Below are 19,434 nucleotides of genomic sequence, written 5' to 3'. Positions count from 1 at the left end.
GGAGAGAGAGAGAAAAAAAGGGAGAAGAAAGAAAGAGGGAGAGAGAGAATCTTAAAAAGGTTCCACACTCAGACCAGAGCCCAATGTGGGGCTCAATCTCATGACCCTGAAATCTGACTTGAGCTGAAATCAAGAGTCACACGCTCAACCAACTGAGCCACCCAGGTACCCTGGGGAAGTCTAGTCTTTCCAAATCATGCTTGCAGGAGGGTCTCTTAACCTGAGGATGTCTGCCCGCTGGTTCAATGAATCACTGGTTAGGCATGGAAGGTGTTCAGCACAGCCAGGATCTGGGTGGAGTGGAGCAGCAGCAGGGCCGAGGTCCAGGCGTACCCTTCCTTCCTGCAGGGGCCCATCCCACCAAGCCTGTACTATGAGTGCAGCATGTCCTCCAGCCTGCGTGCACTCAATCAGTTTTTGCTGTGCACCTGTGTGAGTCAGGTCACAGGCCAGTTCCTGGACTACAAGGGGAGCAAACCCAGACATGGTCTCAGCCCTAGTGGAGCGCACAGTCACACGGTGGTGATGCACAACGGATAAACACTTGGAGAACTATAAACACACAGCCGTGAGAAGGGCTTGCAAAGGAAAGTTATCTGGTACTTCAAGTGGGCCATGCAGTTCGGGGGGCACTTACCAGCTTGCAGAGGTCTGGGAGACTTTGATAAGAGCTGAGTTGTGAAGGATAGGAAGGAAGGCAGAAAAAATAGGGGAAGGGACCCGCTGGTGCAAAAGCCCTGTGGCAGGAGGCAGCACAGTGACTTGGGGACTGCAAGAAGGCTGGTGTCTGTGTGCAGAGTTATTGTGGCAGGATGGGGGGGAGGGGGAGAGGAGAGGTTGGGGGAAGAAGGCCTTCCGCAGAGAGAAGAGACAGAGCTGAAAAGGCCCTGTCAGCAAAGGAGATGGAGGCATTGTGTAGCAGAAGCAGAGAAGCCAGGACAGTACTGAGTGTTGGGGGCCAAGGAAAGGGTGTTTCCCAAAGGAGGACGAGGTCATGGAGGTGATGCCACTGGGCAGTCATGGGACTATGGCTGAAGCAGGAGCAGAGTACTAGGGCCCTTCCAGGAATGGGGGTAACCCAGGAATAGCTCAGCTACACCTTTTCTTTCAGGAGCGTCATAAAAATAATTACTTAGTTCACGAAGTATGCTAGAGAAGCACATGGATTTGAATGGTACAAAATCATAGGAAGTTTCTTCTGGAGTGACACTTTCATCCAGATTCTGAAGGATGTAAGAAAAATGGGCTCAGTTTGCTTCTCAAATGTGGCCTGAAAGAATTGGTTATGAAACTGATGCAAAAGAAAAAAAAAAAGAATTGGTTATGAAACTGATGCGTCCAGGTGGGATGCCTGGGTGGCTCAGTTGGTTGGACGACTGCCTTTGGCTCAGGTCATGATCCCAGAGTCCCAGAATCAAGTCCTGCATCAGGCTCCCAGCTCCATGGGGAGTCTGCTTCTCCCTCTGACCTTCTCCTTGCTCATGCTCTCTCTCACTGTCTCTCTCTCAAATAAATAAATAAAAATCTTTAAAACAAGGTGCCTTTTCTAAAGTGTAAATAAAAGAGGCTTTAGTATTAAATACCCCTCCCCTTGCTGATATTTTGTTGCTTTTAATTCACAGAAGTGTTAGGAGACTAGTCTATAATGCAAAGAGGGCCGAGTTTGCATAGGGAGTGTCATGATTTGCCTCCTGGCTCTCACAATAACTGTATACACAGTTGGACAGTTATACAAACTGTTTAATCTCAGTCTGTACCGCTGTGAAATGGGAATAATGGTGTGTTTTCCTCCTTCATGGTTCATGAAGGTGAACAAGATCATGCTTTGTGAGTTGAAAAGCACCACATACTTACAGTTAAGAGTACATGAAGCCCATAGCAGTCACTCACATTTCAGTTAGAAGGAGGTATAAGAATGTCCTCGAAGGCAGGTTCGGTAGTGGGAGGGGTTGGTAGAGGCTCCATGGGTGTTGTGCACTGGGGCAAGCGGAATGAGAGGGGGTGCCACCCAGGAGGAAAGGGGGTGGGGTTCACTGCTAACAATCTCCCTTCCTCATCACCTTCTCCAGGGCTGGTTACTCTGGGTAGCATGATACTACCAGTTATGTGTTCCTGGGGGGACGAGGGTCTTGCTGGGCATCAAGATTATGCTGGGCCTTTCTGTGGTTTGCCCTGGAGGTAGCCCACTGAGCTGCTGATAGCAAAGCCCCTGTCACCTGTCAGCTGGCCCATGCCATTTCAGAGGTGACCACCAGTCTGTGCCGCTGAATATAGGCCAGGTATGCAGTAGGAGCTCATTAAAGTTTTGCGGAAGTAATAATTAGTTTCCCCATTTCGAGCACCGATACCTGCCTATCTGCATGGGGTCCGAGGCGCTTGTGGCTGGTGTGACATGCTCTGTGCTTGGCAGCTCTGTGCCTCTGCTGCACCACCGAACTGCAGCCCTGTTCTGCTCTGGACGGGAGGCGGGGCCGGGGCAGCGTAGGCTGGAAGGCAGCCAGACGTGTGTTTTGCTAGCATAATGCCTCAGCCAACTTCTCCAACTGCCAACCGCAACTCAGAGATGGGGCATTTTGAGCTTTTGTTCCACCCTGGCTTACTAATGCCTTCTCCCCAAACTAGACTTCTTAATTCTGCAGGATTAGAGTGAGCACCCTGAGTGAGGTCTGCCTACGGAAATTACATGCAGGGTTAAAGCCCTCCTTAGGGGAAAAAAGAGAATAATGTAAGAGAAGGAATAGGCAGCATTTAGAATGAGGTCGGTAAGTTTCACAACTGAAATAGCCCGGTGCTTGGGATTTTAAATTTTTGTGTGTAAGCTCTTTCAGGGAAGGAGCTGCCCGAGCCTCAGTCACAATGTATCCCTAGATTCTAAGACATTACTTGATGCAAAAACAGCTATTCCACCAAGGCCATATAAAGGAATAAATTAATGAATGTTTTCTCTCCATCCAGCCAAGTTCTGTGCCCACTGACAAGCGGCGGGTGATAAACTGGGATATCTAGCTGCTTCCATTTGCAGCACGTTTGCCTAATGGCCTGGGGCCACCAGACAGAAACTTAGAGTAAGGTCTGTGGGTTTTCCTATCATGGCAATCAAAACATTCACAATTAGAATCTTCCACGATTCTTAGGCTAGGTCAGGTATCTGACATCTTAATCCTTTATGTTCCACTGATTCGCAGTATATTTGCACAGAAGAGGACTTGCCTTGGTAGCGCTTTGCAGCGGAAACTAGTCAGAACTTCTGCCCAGAGGAAGCACGTTTCAGGCAATGATGTATTTATGGAAATGTAACCAGCACTTCTCTCCTATGTCTTCCAAACCTCGAGAAGGTGAATGTAACATTCTACAATGTAATGTAACAATGTAACATTGAAGTGTTGTGTAATTGTCTGCTAACAAAGACTGATCACCATTTGGATGATAAAGAAGTGTCTCTGATCCATCTGTACTGGACACAGGGTGAGTAAAGCACACTTTTATTTGTACTCTGCTTGGATCCTGATGCTTTTGCTGAAACTCGAATAGGAGACATCTGGAGGTGCATGGTGTGGTGGAAAAGACTGGCACCTGGGGTCAGATGGAGGGGGGAGGGGCGTCACCTACATTAGGTGGACAAGCCGCATAAACTCGTGGAGCCTTGGTTTTCTCTCTGTAGAGGCAGAGCAGTGTCTCTAAGATTGTTGTGCAAATCAGAACAAAACAGATAGCACTCAAGAATATATGATTAAGCATTTTGAGATGAGACCCTCAGGATGAATGAAGAACAAACCTCACTGAGAAGCGACAGAAACGTTCCCAAAAGGAAGGCTGAAGGAAATACAGGTTCGTAGCTGATCCCGAGGCAAGCACCAGCCAGGGTTTAAGGTCAAGAATGTGCTGTTGCTGCTTTGTTTCAGAGAAGAGATACTGCATTTCTCTTTTTCATCGGTCCACAGTTCATACAACAATCGCTTCCTCTCTGTGGAACGACACAAAGCTGGTCAAGTTTTGGGGTGTCCGGATGGAGGGCCGGCTCAGGGTTAGGCTGTGAGCTCGAGCTGGAGCAGCTTGGCGCGGAAACCGCGGGGCAGCCGGCCGCTCTGGCGCAGGTGTCCCTGTCGCCTGCAGGGGCGCTCCCAGCCGCTCGGAGGGGCGCGAGGCTTCCGAGGGCGGGAGCGGGCCACCACAGGTGGGAGTCCAGGACAGGGAGCTCCGAAGCAGTGTTAACACCACCGATCCGAGAGGAGGCCGGGTCCGTCAAGGCCTCGGGCTGGAGACTCCCCGGACTTCAGGACGGATTCTGAGAGCAGGTGATGAGCTCCACAGAAAGGACAGCCTGAGCCGCAGGGTCCGAGGACATCAAAGCCCTCTCCTGGGCGCGCGGGGTGTGGGAAGGCCGGGCTGAGCCGCAGGAAAGGCCACGATGTGCAGAAAGAGGTGAAGGGACGTGGCTTCCGTCCCCAGCGTTGAAACCAGCGCTATCGACGGGATCGTAGATCACTCTTGGGCTTGGCGGCGATTGGAGCCATTTCCCGAGCCAGAAAACGAGACGTTGGACAAAGGGAGGAAATTCTCACTGCCCTGAGAATCCCCGAACTTTCAGAACCACCAAGCGGGGTTCCGGGGCGCTTGGGCACAGCCCCGACGCGGCACACGGTGCCGCTCCTGCCGGAGTCCGCCGCCCCGCCGCCGGCAGGGGGCGCCCGCTGGCGGCTAAAAAGCTCGGCGGGCGGCCCGAGGCCTCAGTACGCGGCGCGGCGGCCGGTGCGCGGGCGGAGCGATCAGCGCTGGGCCAGCGCGCCTTGGCCACCGCGCAGAGCGCGCGCACCCACTCGGCCGCGACGGCAGCGCCTCGGCGCTCCCTGACTCTCTCCCAGCGCCCACCCGGCAGCCGGCCAGCCCAGCCCGCCCAGCCCGCCGCGCACCCGGGGCTCCCGATGGCGCCCGAGGCGGGGGCGGCCCCGCGCGCGCGGTGCCCGCTGCCCTGGGTGCTGCTGCTCTTGGCCGCGCTGCTGCCGGTCGTGTCCCCGGCGGGGGCTCCAGGTACGCGCAGTCCCGGGCTCGGCTGCCCGATTCCCCGCGCCTCCTCGCCGCTTCTCTGTCCACCCTCCGCGCATCACCCACCCTGCCTGTCGCTCCGGGGACCGCTGTCCCGCTCTGTGCTGTGCGTGTCGTGTCACTAACCTGTGCATCCTCATCGCTCGCGGGTCGCGGCGCGGAGGGGCGGCTGGGGACGCGGGGTCTGGGCACTTGGCACCTGGCGCATGGGAGTCGGGCGCGGGGACACCATGGGTGCCGGGGACCTCAGTGCCCTTGGTTTCAACTTTGCCGTCGAACGCTCCAGAGTCGGGAGACTCGAGCAGTCAGGCTAACTTCCTGGAGAGATTCAGGCAAAGGAAAAACAAAAAAGAAAAGAGAAAAGCGACGCTTTGGCATTGCGGTGGAGGTGGGGGTCTTATTTTTCTTTGCCCAGAATTTCCCTGTGGGCATCCTTTCCTTCAGTTCACCTGCCCGGAGGTAGGGATGCCTGTTGGAGGGTGGCACTCGGGAGACCAGAAGGGAGGCAGGGAGGCAGGACTCTTCTAGAAGCGCACGGGGGGAAAGCTGCGAGCCGCCCCGGGGTGGGGTGGGTGGGGGGTCAGGTACCCCGGCGCCCAAGCGTCCGCGGCACTCGGACGGAAGCCAGTGGGAACTGTGGAGCTGGGGGAAGACTTTGGTCTTGAGAGGAGGGAGAGAGAAAGTGGGAGAGCCGATCTGGGAGAAGCTTGCCCTTCCCCGAAGACCCAGGGCTGGAGTTGGGAAGGATGCTTTCTTTCGGGGATGAAACGTGAGCCGCGCTCTTCAGAAAATACCAGCGTGCTGGTCTCAGTAGTTCTGAAGGTTTCCTGCAGAGAGTTCAAGTTTGTGGTGGGTTTTTCATCCCTAAGCCTTCGGTGGCCCTTGTTCCCACCTCCTGTGCAGGCATTTTCACACTTGAAACGGCGAGGCTTGTATTGATGCCATCAGTTTGTAGGAATCCAAGAAGTCCACATTTCTGTTGATACTATTCACTCCCAGCTGGGTTATAAAAATTCAGATGTGATTCCAAGGAAGGCTACTTGCTTGATGATGCTATTTAGTGTCCTTATTGCCCTTTTAAAAAGGGGAAATGAGGGACAGTCGGGGGGGGGGGGTCACATCTTGCAGTTCTTTATGGTGGGTACCTCTGCAGCAGGTTCATCTGCATGGTGGGATGCCCGAAGTCATTTCTTCCTAAAAGGCAGGACCAGTAGTAGATTTTGTTTTCCTCTCTTAACAATCTCTAGGAAAGCTTTCACTGAATATTTGGTGCAGGAGTTAACAAGAATAAAGCTATTTTAAAGCCTTTCTCTCCCACCTACAACCCATGGCTTTTTCCCCCCACTAAATTAAGTTTTCTGAATGTTGAAAGAGTTTTGTTTCAGAAAATGGGCCGGAGCTGGAAATAATGCTAACCTGGCTTCATGATGATTCCAGCTTCACTCCTGCTGGATTCCTCTGCCACCTGCCCAGTGGGTTCCATTTGCGTGTGCCTGGAGTCAGGGTTCTGTGTGGCAGCTCCCAAAATGCTATGCCCTCGCTTGCCTTCTGCTCTGTAAATTCACTGAGCCATGGAATGTGGGAGCTGGAATGCTTGCTGGCACTTTGCTCGACTGTGTTGACGTGGGACTTGCAGGAAAATGATGATCAGACTAGAAATGGACCAGCACATTTTGAAATGAATATCTACTGCCTTTAAATGAAATAATAGAAGGGAAGGAAGAGATATAATCTGCAGATAGCTCCCCACCGCTGTGAAAGAAATCATGGGGCACATAATTTATTTCATCTGCTCCTCTGGAAGGCTTCCTGTCTGTCCTGCCATACATAGTTGCAGTCGCTCTTCCAGACTTGGATTCTGGGTCTGATAGCAAGGCCATGGGCACACCGCTTCTTCTCTGGCTGAATCAACACATGGGCCCCACGAGCTGCCTGAGTCAAGCCTTCCCCTGCTCCCCAGACCTTGGGGGCCAGAATCCTTGTAATGAAAGCACCCAGGGCCACTCTAAATGGCAGGCCACCACAGCTCAGAGGAACTTTTCTTAAAACAGAGGAGATTTGCAGGGCACACGAAAGATCAAAAGAAACCCTTTGGTGGTCCATTAAAACATAAACCAAAATAAGCAAGTGATCCCTCCACCATCCATCCCTACAATAAACTGCTAAGCAACCACTGAGATTACAGTGGCACTTGCCAGTCTGATAGACACATATCTCTAAAAATGTGAGGACACACACTCACATATATTTCTAGCAGTTCTCTTAGGGTGGTTATGGGTGACTTTAATTTTTTTCTTTAAAACCTAAATATCCTTTCAGGGAATTTGCAAGGTCAAAACTATCTTCAAAGAAATGGCAAGATACTGTTTTTTGTTTTGTTTTGTTTTTGTTTTTGTTTTTTTAACCGTATTGATGTTTGCTGCAAAGGTAGAAATCTTGGTGGGTGAAACCGCTGGTATTTTAGGGTGAATTGAGGTTTTGGCACCATAATGAACTCATAGTCATTGAAGTGAAGAAGAGATATGCCAGTTTCAGTTAAGAATGTCCTGGTGCAACAGTAAAAATTATTAATTTTACAAATCTCTACCCTTGAATGCATGTCTTTTTAATATTTTGTGGGAAGGAACAGGAAAGGGACATAAATTACTTCTGTGGACTGCCCAAGTTCAGTGATAATCCTGAAGAAAAATCATGAATAAAATCCTGGTAATCCTCAAGTAATCCTAAGGAAAAGCTCTTGTGTGATAGTCTGAGTTGTGAACTGAACTAGCTTCTTTTTTCATGGCACACCATATTTACCAGAAAGAATGACCACAGACAAATTTGGGTATTTGGCAGACATCTTCTCAAAGATGAACAAGGGGACCTGTCACTTCTAGTAAAATAACTGATAGTATGTCTTGCCAGTGATAAAATTTGAGCTTTCAGATGAAAATTGGAATTTTGCCAAGTCATCTCCAATATCATTTGAAAGCTTCCCAATGCTTAAAAACTTCTCTAACAATATCGGTGGTGAGATAAATGAATGTGATTGTCTAAATATTGTCTTATAAAAATGTGTCAGCATTTAAATAACTTGCATAACCAAGTGAACCAGTAAATTCCAAGTGACCAATGCATAAAGTTACCAAATCTTGCCTAGCTAAAAGATCCAGCCAAAGTGCAAGAGAGCCCAGTGGATCTTTCATGTAACAAAGTGTGAAAAATTCTTTATACAGTTTCGGATTCTACATCACAACCAACCTTGAAGAAACTGCTACTTGATGAGTTTTGGTGTAGTATCAAAGATTTTCCAAAAAGATTCATGAGGCTGTTAAGATACTTTTCCAACTACAGAGCTGTGTGAAGTTGGATTTTCTTCAGGCACTTCAACTACAACATATTAGAATGGACTGAAGACGTAAGCAAAGAAGAGATCCTGCTGTCTCCTATTGAAGGGATGTGCCAAAGTGTAAAACAATGCCACTCTTCCATTTCTTTTTGTTTTGGGAAACAGTTATTCTTCATAAAACATAAGTTTTTTTAATGCCAATATGAAATGGCTTACTGCTGCTATTTTAAAATGATTTAATTCATGCAGAGGAATGCATGCTTAGTTTATATTTCTGGTTAGTAGATCACAACAGATAAAACCAACATAAATATAACCTCTGGGAGATGGTCATTAATTTAAGAGTAGACAGGAATCCAGAGAAGAGGAAGTTTGATAGCCACTTGCATAGAAAGGGGAAGTATGTCCTCCATCAAGATGCCTGACTCTGAGACTCAGAGTGGTGTCCTTCACATGCAGTGTGGCCAGCCTTGGGCCAGCTAGTCAGTCTCCACTAGTCCAAGTGAATGGAAAGATTCCTTCCAACTCCAAAGTCTTTTGGGGTCTTCCTATGGCCCAATCTATGCCCAGCTCTGCAGGGTTTCCCACCTACTTTTGTCCTCTTTGAGAAGAAAGGATGGATATACCCTTTCCTTTTGTCTTGTGCATTGGAGCCCATCCAGATGAAAGAAATGTTTAATTCATCTACTGAGCATGCAATTTGTTGCTGTGGAATCAGAGGTTATAACAGAATTTCAGAATGATGATTCATGTCCTTGAGGAGTTGTCACCGGATGGTTCCAGAGGTGACATCTGGCCATTTGTATCTCTAGTTGAGTTATAAAGCCCCATTTCCTGAAAACAGGCAGGGGAGGAGGTGAGGAGTGTGTGTGTGTGGGGGGGGGTTGTATTAGTTTCTTATTTATTGTTGTAACAGTTCATCACAAATTTAGTGGCTTAAAACAACACAAATTTATTATCTTGTAAGTCTGGAATTCTGAACTCTCAAATAGGTCTCACTGGGCTAAAATGAAGGGTCGTGTTCTTTCTTCAGGGTCTTGGGGAGAATCTGGTCCTTACCTTTTCAGGCTTCTAGAGGTGCCCACATTCTTCTAGCGGCTTCTTCCAGCGGTCCTGTCACTCTGCTCCTTCCCACACTTTACCTTCTGTGACTCTGACCTTCGTGTTTCCCTCTTTCACCTATGAGAATCCTTGTGATTCTATTGGACTCACTGGAATAATGCAGGATAAGCTCTTCATCTCCAGGTCCTTTACTCAATCACATCTGCAAAGTCCATTTTGCCAATGAGGTCACGTACTCACAGGTTCTGGGGACTGGGAGATGCCCATCATTGGAGGCTGCTATTCTGCTACTTCAGTTGAGGGTTGGGGGGGAGGCTAAAAGCAACCATTTCGGGAAGGACCCCATCACCTGTCACTGAATGAGGAGCAAACATTTCTTCATTGTTCCTATGAACTGGGGATTTTTTAAGTTATCATTAAGTCTCTTACCAGGACATTTTATTTCAGTCTGAAAATATAGAGGCGAGTATTTAAAGATATAAAAATGAAGAAGAGAAAACATACATATATTTACTTGTTAATCCATAGAATATTTACGTTGGAATATATCCAAACCTGAAACTTTAGGTGCCTTTGACAAGAGCTGGGTAGCTGGGGGCAGGGACAGATATTGCTTATTTCTTTTATCAGTTTTAGTAAGCAGATATTAGGGCATATGGATAGGGGTATTGGTTATACATATAAACTAACATCTTTTCCTTCTAGAATTTATCCTTGTCTTGTTGCAAAGAGTATGAATTTAATTCTGTTTTTGGGAATTGTGTTATTATTGATTTTTTCATTAAGGAAATTTCTCCAGTATGGGCCAAATGGTAAAAATTTAGAAATTTTGAATAAGGAATCTGCCACTGAGAGTTAGGTGACGTCATGAGGAAGACAGATTCCTCCCCCCTCCCCCCACCTTTTCCTCTCGGCCCCGAGGGCGGCCGCGCTTGCGCCCAGAGGCCCTTAGAGGGCGCTGCTGGCCTTGTGGCGGCGTTTCCACAGCCCGCTGGCCCCTTGCACTGGTGCCCGGGCTGCGGTGGCTTTACAGAGATAAGAAAATTAGGATAAACGTGCAGTTATCTGCTTTGGGTTTCCCTTAATGTTTGCCTTTTGTCAGCTTTGCTCCTCATTGAAGCTTCCTTCAGACAGTAAGTCAGGAAGGACAAATCTTGCGTTAAGATTGGAATTGAGTGCTTGTTAGTAATGATCCCTGGCGAGAGGGAGCATGAAAGCCTAAAGCCAAAGCACAGGTTGGCAGCCCTTGAGCCCTGGGAGACCCCTGGCGTCTCTGCTGGCCCCCCAGAGCTGCAGCAGCTGGAAGACGGGGAGGGACAAGGGACGTTGGAGGAGGACACGGTCCTCTTGAGCACCGCGAGTCAGTTTTGAGTGAGCTGGTTAATCAGTCTCAAGTTTCTCCCCGTTGACCTCCCTCGATGTGCCATCTAAGGCTGATTTCTAAGTCTAGCAGAATAGCTGGAGAGCTGCTTGTGTTATTAATCACATTTTTCGGCCGTGGCCCCTTGTATGTGGAGGAAATGATTAAATTATAATAGCATCATAATCTGTATGGTACACCCTACACAATTCTACTTTCATTTTTACGTAGAGTTCTTCAGTGTGCATTTAAATTTTTTTTTTTTTAATACTAACTGGCAGTTACAAGTGCCACAAAGTTTAGCATTCATTTCTATGTCACGCCATCTGATTTTCGTGACAACCTCGTGAAGTTGGTAACATCCTCCCCTCATCACACAGGAACTGGGTTCCCAGGAGATCGCTGGCTTTCCCAAAACCATGTGGTTTGCGGGATCCCGGTATTTGGACCCCAGTCTTTTAGATCCACATCCTCTGTGCTTCCTCAAGGCTAACCCAGCTCCTGTTTGGGTGTTTGCTGAATTCCCCGTATTTTCTCCTTTGGACTGGCAGTGGGAGCGGGTACCACCACTTTTGATTGGCTCGGAATGTCCTTCTAAGTCTACACTGCAGTCACACTGCCATTGGCTGTTGAGAAATGATTCTGTCACACACGGAAGCATGTTGAACTCTAGTAGGGGTTAAGTTCAGATGAGGTTGTAGTGAGCCTGTTGCCAGTTACAAAATCTATTTGGCATTGGGTACAAGCTCAATCTTCATGGCAGGCAGTGTCCCTTCCTTAGTGACTCCTGTTAAAACTTGCCCTTGAGGGAACCCTCCTACACTGTTGGTGGGAATGCAAGCTGGTGCAGCTGCTCTGGAAAACAGTATGGAGGTTTCTCAAAAAGTTGAAAATAGAGCTGCCTTATGACCAGCAATCTCACTAGTGGGTATTTACCCTAAAGATACAAATGTAGTGATCAGGATCACATGCACCCAAATGCTTGTAGCAGCAATGTCCATAATAGCCAAACTATGGAAAGAACCTAGATGTCTAGATGTCTATCAGTAGATGAATAGATAAAGAAGATGTGATATATATGTATATGTATACATATATATACACACATGTATATAGGAATACTATGCAGCCATCAAAAATGAAATATTGTCATTTGCGATGACATGCATGGAACTAGAGGGTATTACGCTAAATGAAATAAGTCAATCAGAGAAAGACAACTGTCATATGATCTCTCTGATATGATGAATTTGAGAGGCACGACGGGTTTGTGGGGGTACGGAGGGAAAAAATGAAACAAGATGGGATTGAGAGGAGACAAACCACAAGAGACTTTTAATCTCATGAAAAAGACTGAGGGCTGCTGAGGTGGGGAGGGGGATAGGAGAGAGGGATGGTGTGGCTGGGTTATGGACATTGGGGGGGGGGTATGTACTATGATGAGTACTGTGAATTGTGTAGGACTGATTCACAGACCTGTAACCCAAAGCAAGTAATACATTATATGTTAATAAAAAAATAAAGATTAAAAAAATTTTTAAGATTTTTTTAAAATAATTTTTTAAAACAATTTTAAAAATAATCTTTTTAAAGGCTTAAAAAAAAAAAAACTTGCCCTTGAGATCCATGCTCTGTGTCTAGTTAGTTACAGAAACCCTCAGAGTTTAATAGAGTGGTTGTCTGCAGATGCCTGATCCTTATGATGGAGCCTGTCAGCCTTGTGTTGTAACCACAAGGTTCCCAGAATTCAAGTTTGTTTACAGCAGACCATTTAAATCAAGGAACACTGCTGACAGACATTCGTTGTTAATCTATGGGTTTGACAGACATTAGTTGTTAACCTATGTCACCTCATAGAGGTGAGAAGACTGTAAGAGCATTATTAAGGTGTTTGGAACTTCTCAGAAAACAGTATTCTTTAAACACTGGGATTTGTCTTTTAGGGATTATTTGATTGGGTCCCATCTCACCCACATTCGCTTCACCTGACCTGGCTGTTAATTTGCACTGTGTGAGTTTGGGAAGCTCATAATTCTGCAGACTTGTTTCTCATCTACAAAATGAGGGCATCGGACTGTGGACATGGCTAAGGGTCCCTTCTGATGATAACTTTGCGTGAGTCTCCATTTAAAGGGCATCCATTCATTCAGCCAGTCAGCATTAATACATGTCAGATGCAGAGATACCAAGTCTAATAAACACAGTCCCTCTGTCCAGAAGGCATAGGCAGAGGGGAGTAGGGGAGGGAATGCACACAGTGTGGTGCATATTAGGACAGTCCATGGTGGGGGGAATTGGATGGGACAAACAGGACAGCCATATTTGAGCTGGGTTTTGAGGAGAGGAGTGGCCATTACTTAGGGAAGGAGGGCCAGGAAGGACATTTCAGGTGAAGAACCATGCCATGTGTGTGAGGGCACAGAGGGGCAAAGAGCAGCGTGACAGTTTTGAAGAAATAGGCATTTCTGGTGGATCCTGCAAAGTGGCCCCTGTGGGAATAGTTACATTCGGGGCTAGAAGGACAGCCCTGCTAGATGGTCCAATGACCGTTGAAGGAGTGCGCACAGTGGGAGGTCGCACGGATGCTGAGTGGCGGACAGTGCAGGAGTCAGGCCAGAGGGGAGGGGGTTCTTTTCTACGTTCTGATTTATTTGAGATTTGGGAGGTTTCTCCTTACTTTATAGACCAAGCTGATAGCTCCCAACTACTATCTTTGCCTTCAGTTCTATCTGCAATCTTCTAGCATACCACAACCCCATCTTGGAATGGGTTCCAAGTTACCATGAGTCTCATGCCTCCACCTGTGGGTAGATTATAGTTAAGATGGGGGAGCTAAACAGTTGAATACAATGGCTTTGGGGTCAAAGGTGGTTCTGGGGATGGAATTTAGTTTCCAAGGGAGAAAACGGTGTCAGTAATTTTAGTTCATGGGGGCAGCAGCGGTGGGTAACTTGGGAAGGAGAAAATCAATGGATATTATTTATGCAGGCTCTTAGAGTCTAAATAGTGACACTCTATTCAAAGGCCACCTAAGCATCTACTCGTTCTAGGGGTCTGAAGGCTGTTATGTGGTGGACAGGTGGTTGGTTAGAGCCAACAGACACAGATTGAGAAGGCAACTGTGCTGTCCTTGGCACAGGGTGGATGGCGGGTTCCATAGCACCAGCTCTATGGCTACACTAGGTGGCATTGCAGTGAGCGGTTGGGTGCACCACGATGGCTAGCTTGGGAGGACGCCATGTTTGTCTGGGGTGAAATCCCACTGGCAGTCACTGCAGCCAGAACTCACAGCGCTGGGCAGGGGAAGAGGCCAGGGACCCCGACTATCAGGTGTGGTTTCCTGGGAGCTTGGGAGCAGCAACCTCAGCCAGGCCAGGCAATGGCAGCCTTCTGAAGACCCCGGCCAGGGGCTGCTGTTGGCCAGGTGATGGCTGGGCAGACTGCCTTCTTAGTGGCATAAGATGGTGCATCTTATGACAGCAGAGTTTTATAAAATAAAGTCCCTCTAGAGAGAGGTAATGGTGCCACACAGCTGCTTCCACCTAGAAAACAGAAAGCTTTGGGAAGCCTGTTCCACAGTGAGACTGGTGTGATATGCAGGGCAGTGGCTTGGTTTCCGAGGGTGCATTTGGCGATCCTTTATTAGGAGTCTAGCCTGGGGTGCTCTATTCCTCAAGCATCCGGATTAGGATTTCGGACTCCACTGTAGGCACAAAGGACTATTTCCCAAGAATAGCTTTTTAAAGTGTCATCTTTGAGGTAGTTGTAGTCACTACATGCAATTGTAAGAAAAAATGCAGAGATCTCTTGTATCCTTTCCGCAGCTTGCCACCCTGGTCCAGGCCACCGTATCGGGATTACTGCACAAACCTCCTCATTGGTTTCCCTGCTTTGGCCCTCTCTCCCTAGACCCTATTCTCAAAACAGGAGTCACAGTGGTTCTTACTTCATGTGTTGCATGAAGTCACAGAAATCACAGTAGCTCCCCATCTCTCTTAGATAAAAACCCAAATCCCAACAAGTTTTCAGGGCTACACATAATCATCTTCTATACCACACCCTCCCTCACGGTCAGCTCCAGCTCCTTGGCTTCCTTGCTGGTTCTGGAATGTGCTGGGGACCTTCCAGCCCCAGTGCCTTTGTATTTACTGTTCCCTCTGCCTAAACATAAACATCTATGGGTACATTTCTCACTGTCTCCAGATCCTTTATGCAACATCTCATGAGGCATTATGTGACTACTTTTTCCCAGTTTAACAGTGTAATCCTATCCCTACCCCCCACCACTTCTTATCCTGGCTTAGTTTTCTCCACAACCTTTAGCCCCACCTGATAGTTCATGTACTTGGCTTTTGTAGTTGATAATTGGCTGTTGTCCTCCATTGCACTATAAGCTCCATGACAGCAGGACATTTTGTTAGTTTTATTCACTGAAGTCTCCTCATTGCCTAGAATGATATGCTGTCTGCAGAGAGAAGATGCTTAATAAATATTTGCTGAATGGTTGGTATTGATGTGTGCTTTCTTTGGTATTGATTACATGTGGTATACAGCAAATATATTTATGTACATGACCCGACAAGAACAGGATACGTGGGGTGGCAAGTGTGGGGCAGTGTCCTGCCTCCATCTTACTGTGACATTGTGAGGTCAGCCCCTGATTTTTGAAGAGTCTTGGCTTGTGTTGGAAGTCCATAAGCAGCTGGAGAATTATGTTTCATGGTATACCAGTTTCCAAGTGCTGCCATAACAAACGATTGCAAACTGGGTGACTTTAAACAACAGTAATTTATTCTCTCATAGTTTTGGAGGCTGGAAGTCTGAAATCTGTAGGGCAGGGTCATATTCTGTCCGAAGGCTCTAGAAAAGACTCCATCCTTGTCTCTTCTTAGTGACTGGTGGTTTCCAGCAATTTTTGATGTTCCTTGGCTAATAGATGTGTCAGCCCATTCTCTTGTCTCCTTTGTTATATGGTCTTCTCTCTGAGTCTTCTTATAAGGGTAGTGGTCACATTGGATCATGGCTAAACTTAATCAAGCATAATATCATCTAAACTAGATTATATCTGCAAAAACCCTATTTCCAAATCACATTCACAGATATTGGGCATTAGCCTCAGCATAGCTTTTGGGGAGACACAGTTCAACCCACAACATATGGTATGCCTACCAACACAATTCTTTTTCAGTAGGTGAAAGAATTCTTGCAGCTTCCAACAGTGGGCCATAGTTGAGCCGTAGGAAGACATGAGTCACTGTGTTGTACTCTGTGCTGAACTGTCAACCCAGAGTTCCAAAGACCTACGCACATTCAATTCGCCTAATTCATAGATCAAACCTGGCTGAATCCTTCATTCATAAAGTAAGTCTTTAAGTAATTAACTCATATCTTCTGTGACCAGTGACTATGCTAGGCTCTGAGGCACAGGGATACAAAGACTTAATAATGAAATCAGGATTGATGTAGCAATAAATAATCGCATTGAATGTGATGTGTAGCAATATAGGATCATCTAGTACTTTCTAATTAACTTCTACTCATCACATATGGAGTTAAATTCCAAATGTTTTTATTTTATTTTTTTTTCAGTGTTCCAAGATTCCTTGTTTATGCACCACACCCAGTGCTCAATGCAGTATGTGCCCTCCATAATACCCACAACCAGGCTCATCCATCCCATCATCCCCTCCCTTCCAAAACCCTCAGTTTGTTTCTCAGAGTTCACAGTCACGCATGGTTCATTTCCCCCTCTGATTTCTCCCAATTCACTTTTCTTTTCCTTCTCCTAACGTCCTCCATGTTATTCCTTATGTTCCACAAGTAAGTGAAACCGTAAGATAATTGACTCTCTCTGCTTAACTTCTTTCTTTTTCTTTTTCTTTTTTTTTTTTTTTAAGATTTTATTTATTTATTTGACAGAGATCCCAAGTAGGCAGAGAGGCAGCCCTAGAGAGGGAAGCAGTCTCCTTGCTGAGCTGAGCAGAGAGCCCGATGCAGGGCTCGATCCCAGAATCCTGAGATCATGACCCGAGCTGAAGGCAGAGGTTTAACCCACTGAGCCACCCAGGCACCCCATGCTTGACTTACTTCACTCAGCACAATCTCCTCCAGTCCTGTCCATGTTGATACAGAAATTGGGTATTCATCCTTTCTGATGGAGACATAATACTCCATTGTATATATGAACCATATCTTCTTTATCCATTCTTCTGTTGAAGGGCATCTTGACTCTTTCCACAGTTTGGTGATTGTGGTCATTGCTGCTATGAATATTGGGATACACATGGCCCTTCTTTTCACTGCATCTGTATCTTTGGGGTAAATACCCAGTAGTGCACTCTTTCTGTGAAGTTGGCATTATCCTGGTCCCCAAACCAGGCAAAGACCTATCAAAAAGGAGAATTTCAGAGCAATATCCCTGATAAATATGGATACCAAGACTCTCAACAAGATCCTAGCTAATAGGATCTAACAGTACATTAAAAAGATTATCTACCATGAGCAGGTGGGATTTATCCCTGGATTGCAAGCGTGGTTCAACATTCGCAAATCAATCAATGTGATAGAACAAATCAATGAGAGAAGAGAGAAGAACCACATGGTCCTCTCAATTGATGCAGAAAAAGCATTTGACAAAATCCAGCATCCATTCCTGATTAAAACTCTTTAAAGTTTAGGGATAGAGGGAACATTCCTCAACTTCATAAAATCTATCTATGAAAAACCCACAGTGAATATCATTCCCAATGGGGAAAAGCTGTTCCCTATGAGATCAGGAATGTGACAAGGATATCCACTCTTGCCACTGTTGTTCAACAAATTCTGAATGTTTTTACACTGATATACATAAAATTATAAGATTAGCAGGAGAAATCAGTAAATTTGTGTGAGGACTTTTCCTGGTGGTCTCACCCGAATATCCACTCAATCTTTATTTTTTTCCTGTTCAATAGAATTTGGGATGCACCACTATCTTTCTCTTATCTAGACTATAGTCTCTAGTCGAGACTTCTAGATGATGAGGTGAGGCAGCCTTGCTCTCTCAAAGACTATCTAATTTTGGACATTCTTTATGTCATAGGAAAATGACATGTCCTTTTTCTGTTGTAACATGTGCCCTGGCCGGCTATGTTTTTTCACATTTCCTACCCCATCAAACATTTGCCTTCTATTATTTTCTGATAGACTGGGAGAATTAAAACCTCCTTTTGTGGTTCATAACTCTCCACACATGTACCTGCAGATATCTGAGCAAACCAGGGCCAAGGGGAGGAGAAAATAGAGGCAGAGGACACTATGCTCCTCAACTGCCCTGAGACACAGGCTAATATTATTTTATAGTAGTGTCATCACCACATTTTGACTCAATACCCGGAAGGAAGAAGTCTTGGAGATGAGACATGGGGTATTGTCTGAGCAGCTTACGTCTCTCTCTCGAGGAACATGAGGATTTTGAACTAAGAGTCTCTGGGATGAGTTCTGTGGGGTCCACTGATGCTCTGAAATTATAAAGAGTTTTTATATATAGGAAGCAATTCAGAGCGTTCTCAGGGTTAAAGGGCAGGCTGGATGAGACTCACAGAAACGTCTTGGGCGGCTCAGTGGGTTAAGGCCTCTGCCTTCAGCTCAGGTCATGATCCCGGCGTCCTGGGATCAAGCCCTGAATTGGGCTCTCTGCTCAGCCGGGAGCCTGCTTCCACCTCTCTCTGTCTCCCTGCCTCTCTTGTGATCTCTCTCTGCCTACTTGTGATCTCCGTCTGTCAAATAAATAAATAAATAATCTTAAAAAAAATAAGAAAAGCCAGGACTGGAGTTATGAATTTGGGAGCCATGATTTTATGGATGGCATTTGCAATCATGGATTAGATGTGCTAAGGAGGGAGAGAAGACAAAGCGGGGTGCATGCAGAGAAGAGAGAGGGCCAGAAGCTGGACTCTGGAGTACTCTAACATTTGAGTTCTGGCAAAGGAGACCAATGATGTGGAAGAGAAACCAGGGAGGATGGTGTCCTGGAAAGCAGGTGACAGTGGGGTCAGGGAATACAGAAGAAGAGGTACTTTGAGGAGAACCCCTCAGCTATCACTGGAAGTAGATAGAGTAAGTCAAGGACCAAGAGATGAGTGTTTGGCAACATGGACGCTTCCTAGTATTTGTAAGAGTTCGCTTAGCACAATGAGCTCAGGTATCACCATGAATTCTGGCGTCACCAATATGTTTCAGTTTTTTTTTGTTGTTGTTTTTTTTTGTTTTTGTTTTTGTTTTTTTTTAAAAAAAAACAGGGCTCAAAGTCACAACTGTGAAATCAAGACCTGAGCTGAGTTCCAGAGTTGGACACTCAACCAACGGAGTCACCCAGGTGCCCCAATAACTAACAATTTTATAACTTTGGTTCTGATTTCTGTCCAAGCCTACATTTATCTCTTTCAGTTGTAACTGCAGCTGAGAGGCAATAAAGAGTAGTATAAAGAGCATTGTCTTTGGTTTTGGATTTGTCTTGGTTTTAACACCATAATGTACTAGCTGTGTATCCCTGAGGAGTCACTGAACTCTGTGAGACTCAGTTTCCTCATTTATAAAAATGGGGATACCAAAGCACAGTTGATATAGTTTTTATGGAGATTCAAGACCTGATAGTCAT

At 46.5% G+C, this 19,434-nt stretch overlaps 1 protein-coding gene across 6 annotated transcripts in view; it reads left to right on the top strand.

Moving 5' to 3' along the window:
- Window positions 1–4,087: 4,087 nt before the first annotated feature.
- FNDC1 (fibronectin type III domain containing 1) overlaps window positions 4,088–19,434 on the top strand; it is a 112,064-nt gene continuing 96,717 nt past the window's right edge. For 2 of the 6 annotated variants that reach the window (XM_082730021.1, XM_082730019.1), the window contains exon 1: window positions 4,736–5,028. In XM_082730021.1, the coding sequence (XP_082586147.1) occupies window positions 4,923–5,028 (106 nt within the window). In that variant the 5' untranslated portion in view covers window positions 4,736–4,922. Of the gene's footprint in view, window positions 5,029–19,434 lie in introns of all 6 variants that reach the window. The other 4 variants (XM_082730017.1, XM_082730018.1, XM_082730016.1 and 1 more) reach the window with 3 other exon arrangements.

Source organism: Mustela nivalis, assembly GCF_964662115.1.
Source record: "Mustela nivalis genome assembly, chromosome: 5".
NCBI classification, from domain to species: domain Eukaryota; kingdom Metazoa; phylum Chordata; class Mammalia; order Carnivora; family Mustelidae; genus Mustela; species Mustela nivalis.
The sequence above is the reverse complement of the archived record's forward strand: the minus strand, read 5'-3'. Positions and strand labels throughout refer to the sequence as shown.